The following is a 25,705-nucleotide window of genomic DNA, read 5'->3' as shown; positions in this document are numbered from 1 at the left end:
GATGGGCTGGCTTAAAACTTTCTATTCCAGGTGAATTCTCATCAGCACCAGGGAGTTTCAAGTTCGAACAGTGCAAGAGTTCAACAGAAAACAGAGACAGGATAATATACCCACAATGTAGAGGATATAACCAAAGTTTGGGTGTGTGGAAACTGTTTAGAGAGTTGCAGTAACATCAAACAAATACATGCAATTATCAGATAAGGGGCTTTGCCACCTAATCAGGCTGTTCTGCTCATGGAGGGGACACTAGCACAGGGAGTGATATGCAAAGAATTGCCTCTGATACCGTGTTCCACTTTATGGAAGAACAAATATGTGAACCAAATCCAAATTTAAAAGAAAAATGGGAGAATAGAGACAAGTCTTGTTTGCAAAAACCTCAGCAAAGGCAAGAGATGACACCACCGAAAAAAAGGAAAGGTTTTAACTCCCTGACAGAGCAAGCGTAATAAGAGGTGACACCTGCTATTTTCTTTTTTTTTCTTTTTTTCTTTCTTCTTTTTAATTGAATGAACTTTTTTTTGCAGTCTGAATCCCAAGATGAAGATTATAGGAGATATTCTGACTGCTGCATTCATAGTACAGGTGAATAGTTGTGCAAGTTCCCAGGGTCTAAGTTCAAGACAGACTGGCAAAGCTTTTCCTTGTGAAAGTTGCTCTCTTTCCCATGGGAAATTCCCTTGGGAATTCAAGGAAATTCAAGCTCCATCAGAAAATAAGAGGAAGACAAAAGCCCTCAACCATTCTTTCTCCCTTTCCAGAACTCCCAAAATATCTAAATTTGAAGTATTTTTAAATCCACAGCAGAGCCAAAGACATTCAGTTTGGAAACCACTATGTTGTCGAGGGGAAAAGGAAATGAAACACAGTAAGGGAAGGGGATGAAGAAAGACAAGGTTCAGTACAGGACCTATCAATCACCAGCTAGCACTGGAATATCCTGTGCATTGACAGCTTCTCAAGACATCAGCTTTTCTGAACCAAAGGTGAGAAAAGCCAAGGAAGGGTAAAAAACAGAGGAAGGAAAAAAAAAAAAGAGGGAAAGAGAATTCTCAAATGCCAGGCACTTTGCTTCCAAAAAGACATAAAGCAGATATGGACAAATCCTGTACTACAAAAACTGAGAAAGCAAAGAGCTTGTATGGCCAGATATCGAGCAACATATGTGGCAAATTGGTCATGCATGAGGAAGTCCCTCAAAACTGACGCAGTTCTCAGATTTATTCCAACAGTAAATTTTGACCCCTGGTATTTTTAGCTCTCTGCTGTTTGCTGTTCTAGCAACAATGTGCCTGTAGTTCTGGCAGCAATTCATACTGCAAATACTCTCTGCATTAAGAATCCTGTCAGAACTACTGAGCACAGTGGAAATACCATGTGCAATGCTGCATTGTTACACTTAGTTGTGTCACTCCTGCTGTTTGTACGGAGGGTTGGAGTAGACATAACAGTGCACAGACATTTTATCTTCCTAAAGAAGAAATGCAAACCCTCTGCATGTCACACACTCTGGAACTCCTAGCAAAACCCAGTGTGTGAGGCTGCAGCATTTCTTTGATCTGACCATGCAGCCAGCAGGTCTGACATGTTTGGGCCAGTGCTGTCTCCTGCCTTAATGAGACAGAATGGTCCTAAACTCCACAGTCCCATGGCTGTGAGCTTCTCAGCAGCACCTTGTCTTTCCTGTTCTACTTCCCTTCTTCCATCCAAGCTATCTCGGAAGATTAAAGGATGAAATCACTCACAGCTGTCATGCAAAGGTTACATGGACACTGTTAAAATGCTTTTGAGATAAATAAATAAGTATTTATTGTCAGCAATGGATTTTTAATTTTTTTATTTCCCTCAAAAATATTTTCAGTCACTTTCTGATACACGAGTAGTCTACTAGAAGGATCCTGTAAAGTCACTGCCTTTGGGAGAAGGAGGTACTAAAGAGCACCCAGCTACAGCAAAGCTGAGGCCTGCCCCCAGCTATCCACCTTCCACCTTGCATATTTACCCACACAATTCAGTGCATTACTTCCTCTCCAGTGGTTTGTGAGAGAAAACCAACTCATCTTCCTTTACTATTAGGCCTGTCACATCGTTCTCTGCACTCTAGTCCATTCCTGTGGGGCTTCACAAGAGAAAAATACATGACCTCTTTCTACTGCAATAAATCTTTCTCAGCAGGTCTGACTTTAGCCTTCTAAAGCTCCTCTATCTGATTGTGTCATCAAGCCTCTTATCAGTCTGTTTCATACAACATCTCACCTCTTCCCAGCCTCAATTCTGCACCCAGCCACTTAGAGCCTTCCTTTCCTCTTTTGAGTTGTGCCAATGACCAGGAAGGGAAGCTGTCAAGTGAGCATGCAACCACCACAAAGCAGGAAGAAAGCAACAATGGAGATGAAATCCACCCAGCCAGCTAAGTTACAAAACCATATTGTTAACCATCCTGCCTCCCTGACCCCTTTTGAGTTCCCTTATGACGAAAGAACAAACTAACTGTTTCCATCCCTGCTGGGGAAGGAAGAGAGAGATATCATTGTTGTTCTGACACTTGGGAAGTACTCACATACAATGCAATGAGTATTAATACAAGATTCTAGGCAGGCAGATTAGGACATTCTTCAAAAATTGTTTCACTGTAAGAGAGTGATATGCCAGCCCAGCTCTTATCAGGTGCACAAGAGTAGTTAGATGGGCTGAAGGATGAAGCATGTAATTCATATGTTAAACTTGCACTGCAAGCATTGAGAGCTTCCCTCCTTCCATTCATTCAGTGATCCAACTTATTTCTTAAAATTTCATGCAATGAAGAAGGCTTGCATGCTTGTGCTAGCTTGTGACACCCTAAAAAACAAAACTGCAAAGCCTTTTCTGACATGCCAGCCTGTGAGAGCACTGACATGTGAGAAAGTGTTCAGTCTATAGATGCTCTTTCTGAGTTTCTATGCAGATTTCACTCACTCTCTTTGAGAATTTAAACAGATAATGTCTGGCAGTTCAAGCCAAGCATCCAGCCCTTTTTTGCCTTTTTTTTTGTTGTTGTTGTGCGCGTGGGTAAGGATGATCATTTTAAGTCTTTGTTTACTATTTTTATCAATTAGCAGACAAACTTGGGAGCTATAGTTAGAACTAAAGAAGTTCAATGGATCTGTGTTGAGATCTCTAAGCCTGCATATCAGGTCAGAAGTAGAAGAAACTGAACTGGTATATTTGTAATCTAGATACTGCACAATGGAGGTAGTGTTTAAAATATGACAACGAAACCACAAAATGCATCCGTTTTCATTTTTGTACATGCAGACACCTAAAAATTTTAAGCAGAAAATTTGCTAGCATCTGTAAGACAAGTAAAGGCTTCCAATGAGTTTTTCTTCCTGGTTACCTTTTATGAAACCCTTATCAGTAGTCCTGCCAACCAGTCAACCAGTTCCAGAACATCCCTCCAAAAATTCCACCACAAACAGGAATTAAAAAAAAAAAAAAAGTTTTTACTACCAGGTAGAAAAAACTATGCAAATTTGAAGAACACACAATAAATGGTGTGAGGTTTTAAAAAAACGTTCTGTTTATGGCACGACTGTCCAGGGATTCTGGTGTCTTGTTTTTTTTATATAAAGCTGACAGTATTATTTTTAACTAAAATTTCAAATATGAATCTTAAACAAAGTCAAATGGGGACTTTAGATGAAAAAGCAACCACAGAATTTTCTAGGGGTTTGACTTGTGTGTTTTCAAGGGCTCTACAGTTTCCTAATTTATATTAGACTCGACTATGAGAAATTCACAGGACCTGAACCCATACATTTTATAGAGAATTTATTCATTCGCTCCTTTTGACAATATTCTCCTGTTGAGAACACAAAACCTATATTATTTTGGTAAGAACTGCCACTTTTTGGCTGAAGATAATGCTAGAAGATCATGTTGTTTTGCTTGCTTTCATGCACACGTTCTTTCTTTACATGGGGGGGTGGGGCAAAAGAGGATCCTGCAGTATCATCTCCTTTTACAGCTCCTTACATCTATAAGATATCAGATATATTTGTAGACTCTGTCCTTCACCTTCTCTTCTCTGCATTAGATCTCACAGAAAATTGTCAAGTAACATATTTCAAGCTATTTACCAGTTTTGTCCTTTGCATAAACATGATGGTTGCAGGCGAATTGTGCACACTCATTTCACTGATGGAAAACAAGTTACTGTATTGATCATCACTAGGTGACCCTGCTAAACACTTCTGTTAAGTCCAGAGGAATATTCTTCTATGAATAAAAAGAAATGAGATTTATTTAAAGCAATCCTTAGTAATAGTAAGAGAGCAACAAAGCTGACTAATCTAAACAGCATCTATCAACTATCTTTCCTCTTACTGACTCACAAAAATAAGAGCCTCCAGGCTGTTCTAAACCCTGTTCTAGAGCTGTTACTTTGCCAATATTTTCCTTACTCTGCTAGCCGGCCCCCAGTACTATTGAGTCTGAATCTGTTTTTTCATGGTGTTCACAGGAACTGAGCAAGAGGGCTTATGCCAATCTGTCTTTTCCTGATCTCTCTTTCCAGGCAGTCTGGCCAAGCAACACAGAAGAGATGGCACCATATCTTCATGTTTGTGCCCACACAGCCAGGACAATCAGTTAGCTTTAGCATCTACTTTAGCTTTCAGAGCTTTGCTGGCATTGCTGTAAGTGAATTGCTCTAGCTAGTTTATACACCTATCATGTGCGATGCCTGAAGTTTAAAAATGTGCTCATTTACTAAACTGACAGTCATGTAAATGGCTTCCAAAGAGACAAAAAAAAAAAAAAAAAAGAAAGAAAGAAAAAAGAAAAAATTTAGGAAACTACACAGTTATTTTGATGTTACATTTTTGTTCACAGTTTGCAAATAAAAGCCTAGACTGGTTGCTACTATAAAAGCAAACAGACTGTTGAGTAAATATTTTGTGTTTTCCACTTCTTTTTTATCAGTGCATATTATTGATTGTTAAGTAGCATCAGTTCTGTGGGCACAAATATTACCTATTGGTGAAGCAGTTAGTCTTGATGGCATTATCTTTTTTTTCCCCCCTTCTTTCCTATTTTTTTTCTCTCCACTTAAGCAGCTTTTCTCCTCTGAAGATCACCAGATAGCAATCCACTCATAAGCAGTCAAAGATGCCCTAGATAAAAGATTTGGGTTATGATTCACAATGTGTGCAATGAATATACTATTCAGGACGTTCTTCACTGAGACCATTGCATTGCATATTCATTTTGCAATGCAGGTATTTGATGAATATGACAATTATCAGAATCATAGTGAATAAGGTTTCTTATGTGCCCATCATTTGAAAAAAAAAAAAAATCTACAAAAAAACTAACATCAAAGTTGGAAAATTTAGAATTGTGAGTATATTGGTTGATTGGGTGCTCTCCAGAAAGGCTCAAAAATGATGCAGACAAGTTCAATATTCTTTACTGAACTTCACTATTAAAATCATGGCAAAGTATTATCAACAATCTTTCCAAGGCTACAGAAGAGAGTTAGACCAGAACATGGCACTGAGGAGGTCTAAGTCTAGGTCTGAAAGCAAGTTGGGAAAGAAACAGTCCTGCTTAACAAAGGAAAGACAACCAGCATGGCTTGCACGAAAACAGCAGCAACCAAGAGGGACTCACACAAGCCAGACATATTTTTAACAGCTGAATTGTCAAATAGGTGAGAAGTGAAAAAATGAATCTTCTGGTCATGGCCATATTGGCTCCAGTGGCTCCAAGGTCCACCCAACTCTAACATGGTCTGTGGTGGAGCACAGCACGTTACAGGTACTGCTTCAGTCTCCATCAGCCTAACTACTGACAGCAGCAGTAAGCAGGTAATTACCTATTATTGTTCCACTCACATGTACAAATGGTTGGAGAAGAAATGTAATGGTGACCTTTCAGGCAGGCTCTCTGAGTAAGGGGTAATCTAAGTTTGCATTCCATCACATAACTTATTAAAATATAGTACAAGACTCATGATTATTAGAGTGCTTATTGAGTCTGCATTAGAACTGCAGGAATTACTTAAGTAAGAAATGGAAGTCCTGTAGATGTAGACTATAAAGTACCAATTGGATAAGAGAATATATGTATCTTTAAATTAAAGATTGCAACTATAATTTTGGACTTTCCTTTTCGTTACAGAAACAAAATAACACCTCTGCTCTGCAAATAAATTGTTATAAATTGAGAATCAGTCAAAGTGATTCCATAAATCACTTTGGGATGACATGCTGTAGCAATAACCAGAAACAAAGGGAATGTCACAGAGACAGAAAAGTCACTACAGTCTTTTTCCTAACTCACATGCAGAATTTTAACAAGGAGATTGTACAATTCATCAGTACCTCTTTCCTAGACTATAGACAGCTGATCAGGTCTGTGGTAACACTTTTTAGGGCTTTTGTTATTATTATTATAATTACTATTACTACTATAATACAATTACACTGTGATATGAAAGTACAATGTTTTCAAAACATAATAACAAGAATCTAAAACATATGTTGATGAAGATGTACTAGTGTGCCTTCAACATTTAATTACTGACACGTCATTAAAAAATGTCAACCGTCCAAAATGGGGTTAGTTAATGGCATAGATTGATGGCTAAAAGTACAATCTCAAACCCAAGAATTTTCAAACCAGACTAATCCCGAAGTTAATGATTTCCCCAAATTTTCCTTGAAAAATTGTGGGAATTCCATTTGAGGAAGAAGTAATGCCGAAAAACATCTATACACTACAAATTTATGTATACCAAACTAAACATTACCAGTTTTAACACACAAAGTTATGTGTAGTGGTGATACTAACAGCAACATTTAAGAATGATTCTAAAATGGGAACTTAGAAAGGGACCATAACAGGTATAAAACTTTACGTGAAATTTGGTACTTGATTTTAGAAGAGAAGCCCATCCAAACTGAGATCAATCAAGGCCAAGTAATGAAAAGTGAAAATATTAAGATGGTTTTTTTATGTATTTTTGATGCTTTTATATCATTATATCTCATTAGCTGTATTCCAGTAGAATAAGATTTACATAAAAATCTTTGCAGTGTTTTTTTTTTTGATTATGTGAGTTCCTTCAGATCCCCTGCAGCAGCATTAAAATTTAACCATTTCTTGTTACTAATCTAAAGAGAAGTTGGCCTAATTATTATTGGTAATTGATTATAATTAACACAACATAGCATAGTTAATATGACGCTGGCACTGATGCTGGCTCCTTACTCCAGAGTTACTAAAAACTAAAAACAATGCATGAATGATAGATGGGATTTTATAAGACATTTGTTCTGTTTTATTGTTTTTCTGTTGTGAATCACTTCCCTTAAAATATGCAAGATGTCTAATAGAAGAACAACATTACAGGCAAAAATATGACAGGACTGGGAGAGAGCTGTAATGCACTCTATAAGATGTGGTGCATGTCCCTCTCAGTATGTGGAACAACTTGGGGATGCAACATGATGGAGGAGAGAGGAGGGCACCAAAGGAGAGATGAAGCAAGAGAACTTGCAAAAACTGAACATTAACTAAAGGCACTATTTGGAGTTACTTCAAAGCAAGTCTATGAGACTCTGCAGACATCACCATCTGTCACATACATCTAAAGATTTGAACTCTCAAGGGGCTACTTCCTGCAAGACATGAACATCTTCACAGAAGAGATTAGAGATACATCATGAACCATCTCATCCTGACTATTTATCATGATAAACCTGCCAAGTGCATTAAATTTGCATAAAAGGATGTGGTCACCTTTAATAAGCCACCTATTTCTTGATTTCTCAGTGACAAAAACTGAATTGAAACACATTTGGTAGGAGTGCTGCAACTAATCATTGAGCAGGCAATCTTTCACAGAGCTGCCACACTATGATCCAGCTCCAAGATTTTGTAAATGTGCTTTTTCATTCATAGCCTAAGTTTAAGCTGCTAGGTATTACAACATAGTGCATCTCTCTAAATGAATGAGAAATGCCAATTTAAACTTGTAAAACAATAAATCTCTCTTACAATGTCACTTATAGGGAAAAACCCACAGCACTGGTATTCTGAATGATAATCATCAGTGGAATCATCTGTATTCATTGCAGTTCCCTGTATCAGCAATGCAGGTTCTGGGTGAAACTTCAACAAATTTCATTTTTCTTTAAGTTTTTCTGCTGATGTATCTAACATTTTTATGTGTACTTGTGAAAAGACCCAAAGGGAAATCCTAAAGGGTATTCAAATCTGTGCAGCCTAGTTAACATTTGTTGATAAATAATAGATTAGCTTTCCATGACTTACTGCTTCAGTATAGTTTTTGAGATACATCCTAAGCAAGTTTTAAATGTAGCTCATCAAGACAATACAACTAAACTAACTATGTCACCTTTGCTACAGGTTATTATCCAGTCTTGAAATTTCATGTCAGGTCACAAGAAATTTCAAAATGTCCTTTTAAAGACACTGTGTGCTAAACTAGGAAAGCCTTTTGCTCTTATTGTTCCCTTTAGGTTAGTAATGTCTATAAAAATGGTATTTACACATTTGCCTGTTCATGGTCACTCAGACTAATATATTTGTTGGAAAGTCACTTCTGGAATCCTATCTCTTCCTAAGGCTGACACTATTTACTGCATCATTCTCCCATTTCCACGAATCCAAAAGTAAAGGATGGAAAATTCTGGTCAAACTCACTAAGGGAAGCATACCTTGAATGCACCTGTTTTCTGAAAGAATGCATCCTTTTTCCTTCCTCTTCCCCAAACTCACATGGTTTCCAGTTAATTCTTTCCAGATGCTATTTTCAGAGTCTTCAGTGAAATCAGCAAGCCACAGACAAAATCCCAAATATATTTTACAGGAGTGTTTCTGCAGGATGGGGAAGGCTTGGCCTCAGCTGAGGGATCACTACCTGGTACTGCACTTCCCTTTCCACCAGCCACTATAGATAGGATTTACAATCTTCCTCGAAAATGCCTGTGATGTTCCAGGTTTGTTAGCCCAGATTACAAGATCTCCTCCCTCTAGTGACTGGTCCTGGTGAGAATGGGATACAGTTACTCACTGGTGCCTACCTGGAGCCCCACCTGCAGCCCTCCGGCCGCTGTACGTGCAGCCATGCTGCAGCCTGCCCTCTGCCAGCACCTCAGCAACGAGAGCAGCCCAGGCCATTCTGCAGCTTAGCAATCAGAGGCACAGGCTGCAGGAGCAGCAAGGCACAAAGGTGTGTTAGAAAGCATCAGGAGTCTGCAGGCCCAGCTGTTTCGGCCCCAACACAACAGTGGCGTCGTTCAGGCGGAGATGCTGCCTTCGAGGTGCAGGGCTGTCCTGTGGAAAACCTGACTGCCTTTCCCACTCAGGCCTTTCCTTAACTGATCTCTGAAAAAGCCAGTAGCTGAACTGCCAGTTGTACATAGGTCAGCCTTTAACCATATATTTACAAGCTGCTAGGCATTATGGTGACAGAGCAGCTCAGAGGCTGCAATCCCCCATCCTGCACCCCAGGACTCCAGAGGAATGCAGGAGCAGATTTAACAGAGTTGATGGAAACAGCCTGAGCCCCATGCCTTACAGCCTCCTTCCCAGAGCAAAGGCAAGCTAATAACCAAACATTGTCCTTTTGTGAGGGCACAGGCAGGGGCGTATTTGATAGCAACAAAACTTCATGCCATCACCTACCACTGAAGATGCAGCAAGGTTGCACCCCAAATGCATGGCATACAGAAGGGAGATAAATGCAAAGGGGAAGCATTTTCTGCAGGAACCCTTGATAAAACTGAAGAGTTATCTTTGGGAAGAACTTTTCTGCCACCACAATAAATAGACAAATCTTAATTCACCACAGTGATCGCCTTCCTTGCGATTCCTCTGCAATTCCATGGTGGGGTCCCAGCTTTCCAGCCCAAATCACTTCTCCTTGCAACTGTTTGTGTTGTGAGAGCTTTCTTTAATGGATTCATGCTCAAAGTGTAAAAGCCAAGCATCCATGCACACTTCAATATTTAAAAGCATAAATAAAAATCTTAATAGATCCCAGATGTTTCATTTCCTCCAGCCTTTGTCAGTGATTGAGTTGGTGCTGATGTAGATGATTTTTTAAGATCAGTGGTCAGTTTGATGCTGAAAAAGCTTTAGATGTCTAGGAATTTCAAATGCAATTCCTAGAAATAAATAAATCATTAAGTACAACTGTGAATGCAAGTGGCTGTTATTTTGTAAACTTATTTTATGGCCTGAAATGCACCCACAGGTTTTAAATACAACTGAGTGTGAAACAGACAGTAACATTTTGTCAAGATATATAAAACCTTGTAGATACATAATTATTCAATCTCATTTTCTAAGCAAAAGAGCTCAAAAGTTAATACAAATAGCAACCTAAGGAATCCATACTTTATATGGTGCTGGTGATATTGAAGATAATTAAGAACTTGCTATTTATTTCAGCAGAGTTCAGATTTGCTAGCTGCATCCATTTTTCACTTATTAAACCAGCAAGTTGCCATTTACCCTACCAATCAAATAAAGCACCATACAGAAAGCATGTCTACAAAAACAAGCTGCTGAGCCCAGTAACCCAGGTCACACTGCCACACACAAGTTTGCAAGTGCAGGAAGCAGCTCAGTTCTCTCTCTTACTTTTACTGGGAGAAGTCCTTAGTCTCCCAAATGAAAACAAATGGAGGGTGGGGGGTGTAGAGGGGAGGCTGAAGCTCATATTTAGCTTGTACAGACCCATGATGTGTGCACTTGACGTCATAAAAATGCTGTAAGTCTGCCAGGTCAGCAGCCACAAACCCCAAATGCTGCCAGTTGCAGGCTGAGCAGACACTAAAAGGCTGTGAATTTTATTTTATCATCCTTCCCTTTCCTGGTAAAGCAGCAGAAGCAAGCAGTTCATGGAGAAAAAACACTGGAAAATATTAACTATGCACATCCAGGATTTGGTTTTGATCAGCATTAGAATAACCCTAATGACAAATCTTGCAAAATTTGTTTTTATTTATAATAAAACAGCTAACAATGTGGGCTTTGTAGTCCACTTTCAAAGTGTTGATAAGCTTGACTAAATTATGCACTTCATTCAGCCTGCCAGATCTACCTACTATTCTGCTAATTTATGAGCCATACATTTCTCTCTAGCTAAATTTCTGATTGAGCAAAACTTCACTTAGTTTCTGTTATTTGTTTTGCTACACAATACTCCTTAATAATGACTGCTGCTTGTTCTTAACCATGCTTTCTATTATACCTTTCGCATTTTGTGAAATTTTACGTGCAAACATGATACAAGTCCCTGAACATGCAGTTTTATTGCTGAGCCAACTGTGGACAACACTGAAAAGCTGAATATTTCCAGTCCTTTTGGTAAATCCATTAGAATAGTAAGGTTCCACAAAACCAAGTTTTTGCTGTTCCAGTTTTTGCACCTTGTTCTAACACCTTCATTTATAGGACCAAATGCTCATTTCATTGACTTGAAGAAGAAATCTTTGCATAGGATGAGGAGCTGCAGTTACAAGACCAAACTGAAGCAAACCTAGGAAGCTTCTGACAGAGAAAAAGATTTTTGTTTTCCTTTTTTTTCCCCTTTTTTTTTCTTTTTTTTATCACAACAGCACTGCTGGCCTACAAATTATGTTATTTGCAATTGTGCATCTGTGTGCCATCAATCTCCAAGGAAGGGAAAGACTGCTGGGCTGAGCTCTCAATTTATGTTTCTCAGTTGACTCTTATAATCACACACAGTGTTCTCAACCTTAGTGCAGTTATTCTGGTAACAAAATTTGCACACCAGGTGGGTTTATCCAAGTTCCCATGGTCCTAATAGTTTCATATATTAGTAATAATAATCTTGAAAATTATATAGGTAATTGTGTTTCTAAAAAGCCACCTTCAGCAAAATTGGGAGAGCTCTTTCCTCTCAACAGGAAAAATATTTTAAGAAAGTAGTTAGTGTATACGCCTATAAAAATGGCAAGAAAAAATGCAATTTAAAAATTTCATCCATTTTTGATGCCTTTAAATGTGGCATTAAACAAAGCTAAGGGATTCACAATTTTGGTGATAAAAGGTGTCAAAATAGCATGGTCACAGAGCAGGACCCACCGACAAGGATGCCTTGGCCCTGCAGCACTGCAATCTGGGTAAGGCATTAATATTCACACTCCAGGCTGTGATTAGAAAGAAGGCTGGAGCTCTGTGCAAGGGTGAGCCTAACCCAGCAGAGGTGCAGCAAACTGCTTCACTGTCCTACTGAAATTCAGAATTCAGTCCATCTAATTGATACTGCAGAAGGCCGTAGCATAATGAAACAGAGCAGAGATCACTCCAGTAGTTTTATCAATCTATGCTCTCCTGCTCCTGACCAATATATAACCCCACACAGGACTTCACTTTTTCCAAATTCAAGCAGTCCTAGGAATGATATAAGTTTCTATAATATGGTAACCATTAAGATATTTCTATTAGATCACCATTCAGAAATGTATCAAGGCTGACTTCATTTGTATAACACTAAAAACGCATTGGTTTTGCTTAAGGTAGCCCAGTTCCTTTCAAAATGACATTTTAAACAGCGCATTTTCCTCAGACCCAGAATAAAATACTTCCAAGTACCTCATTTATTTGTGAGCAAATACAGGTAATGTCTGTTAAAAAGCAGAATCCATTAGACTCTGGGTAGTTTTGGTACTGTAAGTAGTCTCCAAAAGGCAACAGATGTGGGGACGGGGGAGGGGGAAGTTGATTTTGTCTTTTTAATATTCAAAGTGGGTCTGTTCTCACTGGCTAATTAAATCAGTAGAGTGCAAACAATAAAAGAAAAAATAAGTGTTGCCTTTCTTCCCTAGAACAACCTCCCTGATTCATCTCTACTTATTACAAGAACTTAATTTATTACCAGACTTTACAATATTCTCTCCCCAAATCATGAAATAAGATACATATTCCACAGCACCAGTTCCCATCCAAAATAATATGCCTGTCCTGTAGAATTTCAGATAAGATGTTTTTTCCACTATTAAGAAAATGTGGAATTAGAACGGGCTTCTTTGACTGACATGAAGCTACTGAAGAATCACATTTAAAAAGCAAAAGATTTATTAACAGTATCAGACATACAAATCAACCAGCAGAATGCTGGCTTAAATATGTTTGTGGTTCCTTGGCAAAACCAATAGATTTGCACGGGTGTGCTGAATTACTTGAGAAATAACAAAATGTGTTAATAACATTAAACAGTCATCTTCCAAGAACTTAGACTATTATGATACCTTCTAGTCAGACAATTCTTTCTAGTGCACAAATACATGTAATAGCAATTAATATGTTTTATTTATGACATCAAAATGACAATGGTATATACAGATCTGGATTTGAAAGTATTTTAAATACTACTACCAACTTTTAGCCTTTAGTTAGTTACAGTACACAGCACAATAATAAAAACATGCTGCAGATACAGACCAGAACTCTACTGTTCTAGCACTGTACAAGAAGAGAGAAGGTGGTTCCAGCCCCAAGAACCGTATAGTAACGGTGCACGTTGTAAAGACAAGGTAATATGAGCATCAGTAACCACCTAATTTTACAAGCATAAAGCTCAGCAAGGATCAATATATCTTTGCATGAAATAAGGCAGATTATACACCCTGAGTCCTGGGCTGCTATCTTTCCCCACGCCATCAAGTTAAATGAAAGTTTGGGCATGTTAGTCTATGTATTATGCTTAAGTGACAGCACTGTGGACACACCTGAAGATAAGGGACAAAAGAGGGATGCAGACCCTTTGCATCATAAACCTTATTCAGCAATAAGGTGGTCTTGGCAACAGAAGGCAACTATTTCAGCCCAACTGTTGCCTAGTTTTAGAAAACATCAGAGCCAAGGAAATTATTATGGGACATAATGCATGAGCTTACAGGCAACTCCTCTCAGATGTTCAGGATCAGGGTGGAAGAAAACATGGACATGCTCATTTGAAGATGTAACAAGTGACAATCAAGACACCAGTACAGTAGCCTGAGGTCCTGAGCATTTAGAGATGCAGGGTTCTTTCTAAGCTCCATGCACTACTGGCCAAATTTTAAGTTTAATGGTAATTCTCAGCAAAATACAACTTCAGTGTAGTTAATGAACTATCCACAGCTAAGTGTCGATTTATTTAATCCCAGATTCGTGGCTGTACTGAGTTACATGCTCATTGCCAAATGCTAACTATAACTGAGCTTAAGCTGCAGTTTAGCTACTGTTTAAAACATACTCAGTGTCAAAAAGTACTCTTCACCCTTCAAGCATTCTTTCGGTTCACCAAATTAGTGGTCTCAAACAAATAAAATATTTACTCTGTATTGCATCCAAAACCAGTGTTTCTTTATGTAATCTGACTGATGAGCAAACACCAAAGCCATGGAGATAATAGCAGCAGGTCAGACTTAGCAAAATGATGCCTCAGCTTTTGCCACTTAAGCAGTAAAATACATGCTATAAAGACACAAACAGAAATGAGCCCACTAACACCTAATTTAACTGTATCTTGAAAACACAGTGTAGTAACCCAGCAAAGAGATTTCTGTTGGTATTTGTATGAAAGGACATTTGTCAATACCCATTAACCTCTGGTTTTTACCTGTTAGTTTTCTAAAGGATGCTTGTGTTGCTTCACAAGCCACAAGGTGTCACAGTGGCTCAAGTGGTAGGGTTCTTGTCAGTCTGGACACGCAGGTTGTGGCTTCAGGTTACATACCAGTGCTAACACTGCTCCCTACCAGGAAGTTTGTGCTACACTGCATATTTAGAAGTGCAGCCCTTTGGATGCAACTATCAGTCAAGGTGCAACTCGGTTGCCTAAGGATGTTTTTTATACGGGCATTAAATAATCTTACAGCACTGCCAGGCAAGAGAAGTACTTGGTGCGCTGGCATCTTGGCCAATCTTTTCACTTTGCATTATTAACCCTGACAGTGTTAGGAAGTACTGAAAAGAGTTGAGCTAATCATTCATATCAAATAAAAAAATTTATGAATACCACTTTGTTCTACCAAGAGTTTCTAGGAATTAGTAACAATTTATTTGAATGCACTAATTATTCAAATTTATGACATATTTCTGCTGGTCCTTCATAACAAGCAATGTGCTCTGAGCATGTAATATTCTGGTAAGACTATATATTGTAGTTGGTCATATATTGTGTGTTACTGTTTTGCATCTTTGACTGGATGAGCACAGATGGAGCTAGAGCTTAAAATGCCAGGAAGCTTAGAAAATTTTTACCATTTTCTAATGCAACTGCACACTAAGCAGCATTCCGTTCCATGAAAAAATTATGCACATACATCATATTTACTGACTTGTAATTTTCCCATTGCAACCAGCCATTGTTATTAATTTGCTTTACATTCATACACCAGTCAGTCCTCACTGCAAAGCAATCAGAGATTCATCTCTGGTGTATTTAATTTCTAAGTATCATGGTTCTATCTGGGAGGTAAGCTCAAAACAGGAAACACTGCCTCTCAGCTTAGCCTGTATAAAATAAGCAAATTCTTTCAGTAATGGTTAATAAATTGAAATTTGCATTCTGCAATTATTTGTAAGAATAAAACTCTACTGATCAAACATTCACAGAGAAGCTTAAAGAGCACGAACATAGCCAAAGCAAATTCACTGCTAAACTCCAGTGAATTGTCACGGAAATTTTTCATGTAGTATTTGTTGCACTCAGGTAATGAACATTTACCCAGTGTGTTGGCTTTTCATGTCCCATTATTCATGCCAACACATTCATTAAAATGGGCCTATGCTATTTAACATAATCAGCAGTGTGCATAGGTGTGGCCTTCAAAGAGTTATTACCACAGTTTACAGGCATGCTGTTCATAAATACAAGCAGAACCCCAGTCACTGCAAAATGCCAAGCTTCCCAAAAAACATATGGTAATTTTTGCTGTGTAAAATGGATAGATGCACTATATAATGCATAATTGCATCACATTATATCTGAACTTCTAATTGCTTGAAATGATACTTCAAATCACATCATCAACATTATTACCTAACTACCCTAAGGGTTAACTGATATTCCAGTGATTAAGTCTAGGTAGAAGCAATAGAGCTATTGTATTGCCTTCATCCACTAAAGCAAAAGGTATGATCGCAACTGCACACCTCAAGTCCATCAGAGATTCTGTGAAACTGAGGTTCTGTGAATGTTTTCAACGTCTTGGTATGGAGAAAAAAGGTGGAGAAATTAGTGCCAAAAGGAAGGAGGTCCCTCTTGCAACACACTGAACAACAAGAATTATTTTCATTTGCTCTAAAGGAACTATTATATAGCAGTTCTTTTCCTTTTACATCACTGTGATGCAAGATAGAGTAACATGGTAACATTTTTGGTACTTAAACCAGCTACAAGACCTATGGAAGACGGTGAGTGGAATTAATCTCAAAAGGCAAGTTACTATTAGAATGTGGGGGAGTAAAACACAGTTGTAGGCCTTCTTCAGTGCCAAATGACCCATGCATGAGACTTTTGTAAACTACAGGAATAAAACATAGCAGTCTAGGTGTGAGGTATTTCATCTTCCTTTTTTCCACTTATTAGGGGTTGTCCTGGTTGCAAACCTAGAGGCAAAGCTGGTGTCACACCTGCTTTGCCCACCTCACCCTGGAGCATGTCTAGTCCACAGAAGATGGTTAGAAATGCTGATGCTGTTGTCTTCCTAAGGGATGATGTATGCTGAAGGTGCTTCAGCATAAGAAGAAATCAAATGAAGGAGTTTCACTCTATTTACTTTCCTGTTTTCTGAGCATTTTTCTCTCTTCATGTAACTATTGTATTTAAAGATTTAGAATATTTCATTTTTGTATAATGTAGTCATTAATATCTCAGAAATCTATTTGTAACCTGCTCTAGGACAGATGGCAGCTATTTGTCTGATAAAATCATCTGCTAATGGCTGAGGCAAAACTACACAATTGGAACAAAAATCACAATAATGTACATAAAATACTTCAAATGCACAATGTGCTCAAAGTCATAATTTTCTCAATCTACTACTTTAGAAAATAACCTAATAAAAATGTAGTTAGGAAAAACCCAAATGTTTGAAAGTCCAAAAGGAAAGTCAAAATAGTCCACTGCACATGTAATGTAAGACTGCATATATTAATACTCAAGCACTGTCAGTTGTTTTTTCCAGGTATTTAGTTTTTCAAGAATAAGCAAAGTGGATCTATGATTCAATCTATTCTTGAGTCTGCTTTAATCAGGGGATTCCAAATATGATGACTTTTTTACACATATGATGTTTCTTTGTACTTTGAATGCAACAGATAAGGTGATTCAGCCAGGCAATTCTTTTTGGATGTTATAGTCTGCAGCTAGCAGTTGGGTAAAATGCATGGGATCTAGAAAGATATTGAATCTGCTTTATGTGAGTAATCTGATGTCAAAACCATACTGAGATTAGATTTCTCCCTTCCCCTTTTAATACACATACGAGTGATGCTCCTGCTCAGCTAACTAGGCTTAGCAACCTTAGAACCAGGGAAGATGGATATCAACAGGTACTGCAGATCATGTATGACAGATTTACAGCAACATTCCAGTTCATTAGGTGCTCCAAAGGATGCAAACTATTTGGTTTGCAGCTGACCCAGCAGTAGATTTAAGCACATTTAGAAACATACATAAAGCTGAGGGATTTACTGCATCAATTCTGAGTTTGCCATTCTGCTCTGGATAAGCACCTGAATGAGAATATTGACAAGAGAAAGATCTCAGGGAGAAGTTCTAGTGTGACACTTTTATTTTGGCTCTAGTTCAACCCAAAAGCACTACAACCCAAACCATTCTGTGAGTCTGTGATTCAAGTCTGTACGCTGAGGATGGGCACAGCCCCTGGCCAGAAGCTTCAACATGGGCATCCTCCTTGACAATACTGCAGAAACATCAAGGTGATGCCAAGATGACCTGAGTCTGGCAGAGAGGACAGCCTGTGGCTGTACAATTTATGGCCTTTGCAAAGACTCTGCAGGACCAGCAACTCTTAAATCCTGAAGAGGTGATAGGTTTAGAAACACACCGAGTTCTACTTCATGTCTAGTTCTGAAAAGGTCTCATTTTTCCAGAGCAGTTGGTTTTTCATTAACCTTTTAAGGCATGCAAGTACTGGAGCTGTTTCCAGAGGTATCAGATGTTCCCAAACTGAGGTTCAAGTTCTGCAGATGCTCTAGCTGATTCCCTGTTAGCTCAGAAGTACCAAGTGGATGGTACTAGATTCAGCCTAGATCAATAATTTACAGGTTTTAGTTTAGTAGGGCATGGCTGTCAACCACAATGTGATAGAAACAGCATTCTACCATAGATTGCCTTCTCTCTGAAATTCTGACAGTAACCAAACACAGAAAGAATATACCAGGGAAAAGAAAGGGGCAGGCTTAGGGGAGAAGATTTTATCCAGGGGTCTGGTGATGCTTCTTTCACTACTAATTTTGTGTAATAAATAGGACCATTGAGAATTGGCCAACAGGTCCTGCCACCATCTTTTTTGGAGACTAATCATCAGCCTCTTTGGGGCAACCTTGTTCATGCCACAATCACAACTGAAGGCATCAAGTAGCCCAGCAACAACTTCTGGAAAAGAGTACCTGGCAAAAGTGGGGATCTATCCTGACCTGTTTACACAGCACAGTGCAGGGAAGAAGACTCTTCTTGTGGAGGAAACAACTGAACAAAGAACCAGCATGGCTGAAATGCGTGTTTATAGTAGATATGCAACTTCTGGCAAAGAGATGCAAAAAAAAATACCATTTGAAGTAAGAAGTCCAGCTAAAAAATACTGCAGAGAGTTTTGCAATCTTATCCCTTTTTAAACACAGAAAATTCATATACAAAACCCAAATTATTTTCTTTTTTATCTGATCTTGCAATCTTACTGCAGGCGAAACACCAGCTTAAATAATAGCACAGGACTGGCTCCTTGTTATGATCTCTATTTTGTTCTCTCTCACTAACCAACAGCTTCTATTTTGAGACTGGATCTGCATAGTAAATCTTGTTTACATCAGGGAAAGACGAAATTTAGGGGTTTTTCTAAGTGGATTTATGGCTTAACGAGTAAAAAAAAAAAAAGAAGAATTGAAAAGCTTTCTTGATAGAAAATGATCTAGTAAGGATCAGAATGATTGCATACAAGACCCATTCTTACACTTTTGCAGTGACTCTTTCTCCACCCTCACCAGCCCCTACCCCCAAATGCAGCATGTTTACAGTTTCCCTTCTATTACATGACTTTTTTGGGGGGGAGGGTGGGCGGGTGCAGCAAGATATCCCTGATCGTAAGCTAAGGATCAACATGTAAAGGAAGTGGAGTCTTTTTTTTCTCCCCTGGCCTCATAAGAATTGTTAGTTTGCAACAATTTTAATTGAAAGCAGCTGCAACTGAAATTTTTTTAACGGACAGAAAACATGTATGAAATAAAAGAAAATCAGTAAAAAGAGGCTTGAATCCATTCTGAAGTCAGCGTCTGCCTAAGGCATTCAAGGGTTTTCTTTTAACACTGACCTTTTATTTTCAGCAAAGCATAGTTCATCAGTACTCTCAAAATACTTTACTCATGTTCCTAGCATTGCTAAGCATTAGTATATTTGTGGGTGAACGAATATTTCCTCAAAATTACTTTAAAGCAGAAGTTTATATGTTTTCCCCTCAACAAACAAACTCATTGGACAAACTCAGACTTATGTACACAATATGAGAGATCTGTTTGCCATACTAAGTTGCTAGGCGAACAAATGTGATGCCACAACATAGATTTTTATGACTAATCTATTAAAAATTCATCAGGAAGAAGAAGATTATTTCATCAGATAGCAATGTGAGAAAGAAAAATAAGAGACTTTCATTAAACTGCAGAAAATTTGTTCTGCTTTGATTTGCATTAAATATTTGGTTGCATATGAATGTCTGTGTAAGCTTCCAGTTCATTTAGCAGCTTTTAAATAATCATAACACCCTCCTTTATTTTCTTTTTAATTTTCTTTATATATTTTTCCATCATGAAATCTTTGTTAAATTCGCTACACAGTTTAATAGGAGTTTAATATCATTTGATTAAGCTGATTGTCTTTAAAATAAATATGCTACTAATCAAGGTCTCTAGTCACCCTTAAAAACACTGCTCTCTTAGCCAGAGGGAAAGCTGTGTGTTGCATCCAATGGTGATGTAAAGCATAATCTCTTGTAGTGACAGAGAGAGATACAGGTGAATTTAATGTATTGTGATACACAAAAGTTCTAACAATACAGGGGACTAAATAAACAAGTGAAAGGCTTGATACATTTCTTTGATTACTGACAATAAAGCAACGCCTCAAACTTTAAACTGTCAGCAACTTTAAGCGATCTATTCACAGCACTCTGTAATGTTACTGAATAATTATATACAAGATATAATCACCTTTTTTTCTTTTAAGTGTAAGCAATTTCAAATGATTAAAAATTAGAACAGAAAAGGATTTACAACATCAAAGAGGAAAAGAGGTGCCTTTTTAAACATCAAGTTTTATGAAAAACAGAGACATTTACTTATGTAGTGTATTGCTACCTAGAACTTCAGAAAGTGCTGATTATGCCACAACAGGATTCCTTTCTTGAAATGTTAAACTAACACAGATATAAAAAAATTAAGATAAACCAAGTATGAGTGAATGGGAATGAAATCCTGAAAACCACACACAGAGCAAGGAAACAGCTGCATTTTGTTTAACCAGAAGTTAATCAACTATGAGAGAAGTAAGCAAGATTTATCTTTAGATCTGCCAGAGATTATTAAACATTTAAATATTCATTTTACTTCTTTAAATATGGATTGTTGATGCATTGCAAAATGGCACTGGATGCTCCCAAAGTATTATTAAGAAAGCATGTATTAATTTAGAAAAAAGTATTACCACATTAGATTTCTTTGAACAACTTTTAAGGAAGGTTCAGTTTTCCTGTAGACTGTTTAGTAACTCAGACTCCCTAATTTACTTTAGATCACATAAGAATTAGCTAGGTGGTGGACTTTTGCCAGTACTTACATCATAAAACCACCCCCTGCCTGGGTGTGATTGGAATTCTTCGCCTAAGACTGACCCTGAATTTAAAAAGGCAATTGTAGGTTCTGTCTGAGGAGCCCATAAAGTTATAAGAAGTTTGGAGAGCAAAAGTTTGCACGTCTAGCACAGGCTAAAGCTGCTAATTCTTTACTTTCATGACTTCCATGTCTTCCTGAAGAAAACAGGAACAACAAAGATAGCTATGCTGCATCTAAATGACCTTTCTTTATCACTCTGCACTTTGTCTGCTTAATACACCGAGCACATCCTTCACACTGGCTGTTATTCCCTTCTACCCAATGCTGACAGAAACTGGAGTGGAAGCAGTGGATTTCTCAGGAAGGATCCCCAAGCCCTGAGCCCTTTTGAGAGCACTTCTACCTCCCAAACCATTGACCCTGCTGCTGGGAGAGCAGGAGTAGGAATGGCCTGTGGTGGATTCCCCAATGGGGCTTCTACCAGCTCATTGCCTTTGTTTGTTTGTTTGTTTTTAATAATTTCTCACCTACCTGCAAGCTTTGGAGAACTACAGTGGGAAGGGAGAGGAGAGAACAGATAGACACGACATACAGATGCTCCTTCCATAGGCTCTCCATCCATCCTCTGTACAACTTTATTAAATTAGGTATGCTTTGCTCTGCCTTGGAACGTCCACCTCTGCAAGGGACAGTAGAGAATCTGGCTCTACAGGGTTATTAAGAACATTTTTATGTTTTATGAAACCAGAAAAATCCCAAAGGCTTTCCATGGATATATTTGTGAAAAAGGTTGTAGTTTCCCTTTTTTTTAATGCATCCTCATTTGCCACTGTCCTTCTGCACAAGTTGGGTCCATGTGGAATCTGCCAGCTTGCTACCCCCAGTCTTTTGGAGAGTTTCTTTGTAATTCCTCTCGCTTTAAGCTGCTTTGCCTGTGCTCACCTACCCCCTGGGGCTCACAGAGCACAAGCAGCCTCCTTCAGAGACCAGTGCCTACATTATTCCAAAGACTGCCTGAAGAGAAACGTTCATGCAGCAAGCCTCTATCACCCACAGCACAAGCACATTCCTTCCATGACATACCAGGCTCTGGATTCAAAAAATTTAGAGCTAGTTACACATGCTCCAGAAGTCTTCACCTACGAATCCCAAACATGCTTGGAAGTGCATAAAATTATGTGAAACTTCCACTTTCTGACCTGCCCAAGAAGCCAGAATTATTCTTTACAGACTGTCCACACCTAGTCACTCTAGTGTCCCAGGAAATTAGTTTAATATTTTTTGTGTGTTTATTATGGAGATGTTTTTATTGGAAGATGAATGAGATGAACTGAAGTTAGCTAAAAACCACATTTCAATGAACAACAATGCTTACAGCACAGAACTCATAAACTGAAAAAACAGAGAACCAGAATGCAAACACTGAACAATCACAAAGCAAAAGAATTTTTATTCTGACCAAATAAAAGAAATGCTGGAGCATAAGGCCTTCATTAACTAAATACTGACTGTCAAAATAAAATGCTGCTGAAACCTAGCAAGGCACTCCTAGCAAGAAAGAGTGGGTTATTGCTTTTTTTCCCACAACAATCCATCTGAATTCGTGCAGCAAAAATTGGAATTAAAGGTGCTGAAGTTTAATTCAGCACACCTCAGCAACAAAGAAGGGAAAAGTTGTTTGACAAGTCCCTCAAAAACTTTTCTAGTGTAACATCCATACAGGAGCTAAAATCAGAAACTGTATACTGGTCAAGCATTAAAAGTACCACTAAAATAATATGTTAAAAGGCTAAATTAGCACTGACAGCTTTTACAGCAGGTTGCATATACAACCCTGAAGAAATTTACTCAGTGATACATATTTGTTCTTCTCACTTAAAAAAGTCTATAAATTATTACAGGAATATGTACAGGAATGTAAGGAACGGAGTTGCAAGACAGTAACAAACGAGCAGTAGCAAACAAACCCTCATTCTAAATGGCAGCAACCCTCTGCAGCCAACAACTTAGGGCAAAACTGACAAACACTTGCCATGATTTTGGGAGCAAAGAGCTGCTTGGAGTTTTTAGCCAGCACAAAGTGTATCACCAATTGCTCCCCAGCAACGTTTCAAGCCTGGCAGTGGTAACAGTGATAGAAAAGCAGTTACCCCGTGGCGGTACCCAATCAGAAAGCAGGTCACATCTCGTTAGCTGTATCATATACATTAAACGTCACAGATTCTCCATGGCTTAGCTGACAATTCAGGCATGTGTGTCTTATTTTATGATAACCTCATGTTATCTTAAAGAATCACAATACAACAAACAGACCAACCTGAGATCCTTCACCACTCTGTGTGTCACACACCTGACAGATATTGGCACTACATAAAGCCGTTTACTATAAAAGATTCATACTTTTAAAAAGTCTTTTCAGGGCACCACTAATAGACTACTATGAAAAATTGCAGCAACAAGAATGTTTGCTGCACAAACACAGACACATGGACAGAAATGCAGCCTGATTCACTTTCACTTCATTAGACTTGAAAAGTGTGCTTTACTTAACCACGTAAATAACAAGATGCAGCCCCCAGTATTTCTTTTTCTTTTTTTTGTTTTAATGACAAAAGCATTTCCCCCTCCCATTCAGTATGTTCTTTGCAGTGGCAGATTTGGATTTCGAAGCCAGGGGATATAAACCACTAACACATTTTACAAAGCATAACCAACAGTGAATGTAGTTTACATTACTGGGTACTTTTGACAGCTATATGATAAAGTAGTGAACTGACCATCTCTCTTGCTAAAAGCAACAGCATTCTAAATGTAAACACAAATTTCTCTTGTCGGTTGTCCCAAACATGTGTTCTTTAAGAGTAGCCTAGGAATAAGTTTTTAAAACTCCGTTCCTCTTTTCAGTTATCATCCATTTTTCATTTTAATGAGTTCACAGAACAAAACCAAAATGTTCGACTCTCCCCCCTAAACCTGCAACATTCCAGAATTAATTTTGTGCAAAAGCCGAAGCAAGACTTTGCAATATTATAGCTGAAAATGCCAGCAGGACAGATCCTGAACAAACAACACACTAAGGCAAAGAAATTTCCTGAGACCAGCGTTTTAATCAATCCTGAAGTGCTGTACTGTAATTTCATGATTTCAGCCTAAGCTGGTATCTCCTCAAAGAGTTGCTCTGCGTGGAAACATAATGAGGGATTACCCAATTAAACTAGTAAATTAATTATGGTTCATGCCTGCATATACTGTACTGTCTAGTGGGACGCTTCAGCTGGAATTCGGGCTGAAACCAACCACGGTCCATGCACAGGAAAACAAGGCTGGGGGACTTACCTCCGTCCGCGACTGCAGCCTCTTGTTCATTTCATATATTCGGTACTCTGGTTGCACCATGTATGGTGTGTGTCTCCTATAAAATGGGCCAAAAGGAGAAGAATAGAAAGGGTCATGTGGTGTGCTGGACATCTTGCCTGCTTGCAGAGATTCAAGCTACACAGAGTATCATCAACATCCATACAGAGCACATGGGCTGTGTGTTCTTCACAGTACAAAGTAGCGGCGCGCACACACACACACACATCCAGGCTGCACGCACTGGCTGGGGACTGCTGTGGGAGCCCGCTCCGGCGGAGACGGGCGGGGGGGTGGGGGGAGCGGGAGCGCACAGGCTCCAGACACGGAGAGGGAGGCTGGATAGCTTCAGGCACCGCCGCTCGGTTTTAAAGCAGCAGTTTCTGGAGGGGTCATTTCCTGTCCGCGCTGCCGACTAGTTCAGAAATGCCATCCCCCCCTCTCCCCGCCTGGCAGAGGTGCGGGTTGGGGTTCGCTGTCCCCCCGCAGGCCCCCGCCGGAGCCGCGGCGGGCTCGTTAGCATATAGGTGGTTTAAAAGCTGCCTGAGCCAATCACCCCGCGGGTAATGTCAGAAATGTGATTACTACAAAATGCATAAACACAGGCCACGGCCAGCCCGCCGCGGGCAGCCGCCGCTTCCCCCGCGCCCGACGGCTCCCGCAGCGCCCGCTGCCCGCCCGGGGCGGCCGCTCCGCGCTGCCCGGGCCGGGGGGCCGCACCCGGGGCACGGCACGGAGGGCGGCCGGCACAAAGAAATAGCCCCGCACGCCGCACTTCACACAATGGAAAGCACTCGGATGCCAGGCGCGGAAATCTCCCGGAAAATGGGAAAGCACAAAGGGGCGGGTGGCAGAGCGGGACCCCCGGACGAGCAGCGGCAGTGCCCCTCGGCGGGGGTCAGCCCGACACAAATGGGTCATTCTAGACGCCGCTGTCCGGCGTGAAGGCGTCGGCAGCTAGGTGGGAGACTGCTCCCAGTTTTTGGGATCATTGCTGGGCATAAATCCAGTAGCGGTTAGAGAGCGTTGCCAGTGAATATCTAACATTCGGGAGGGGGGTCCCGAGGGAGGAGGGGAGGGCAAGGGGAGGAGATCACCCCTCGGAGGTGAGGGATGAACTTTATCTGTTGAATCATACTTGCAGGAAAGTGCTGGGAGCGGACACCACGTGAACTAAAAGTCCTAAAAATATAGAATAAACAAAATGGGCTCATGCGCTCAATGGGAAAGTGCCAGGTCTAGGAGG

The 25,705-nt window shown here is 39.4% G+C and overlaps 1 protein-coding gene across 11 annotated transcripts in view; it reads right to left on the bottom strand.

The window, feature by feature from the left end:
- LDB2 (LIM domain binding 2) overlaps positions 1–24,773 on the bottom strand; it is a 212,149-nt gene extending 187,376 nt beyond the window's left edge. For 5 of the 11 annotated variants that reach the window (XM_059845114.1, XM_059845113.1, XM_059845117.1 and 2 more), the window contains exon 1: positions 24,442–24,772. In XM_059845114.1, coding sequence (XP_059701097.1) covers positions 24,442–24,573 — 132 coding nt within the window. In that variant the 5' untranslated portion in view covers positions 24,574–24,772. Of the gene's footprint in view, positions 1–24,441 lie in introns of all 11 variants that reach the window. The other 6 variants (XM_059845112.1, XM_059845122.1, XM_059845123.1 and 3 more) reach the window with 3 other exon arrangements.
- Between the last annotated feature and the right edge of the window lie 932 nt (positions 24,774–25,705).

The sequence above is a fragment of the Haemorhous mexicanus genome, chromosome 4, assembly GCF_027477595.1.
Source record: "Haemorhous mexicanus isolate bHaeMex1 chromosome 4, bHaeMex1.pri, whole genome shotgun sequence".
NCBI lineage: Eukaryota > Metazoa > Chordata > Aves > Passeriformes > Fringillidae > Haemorhous > Haemorhous mexicanus.
The sequence above is the reverse complement of the archived record's forward strand: the minus strand, read 5'-3'. Positions and strand labels throughout refer to the sequence as shown.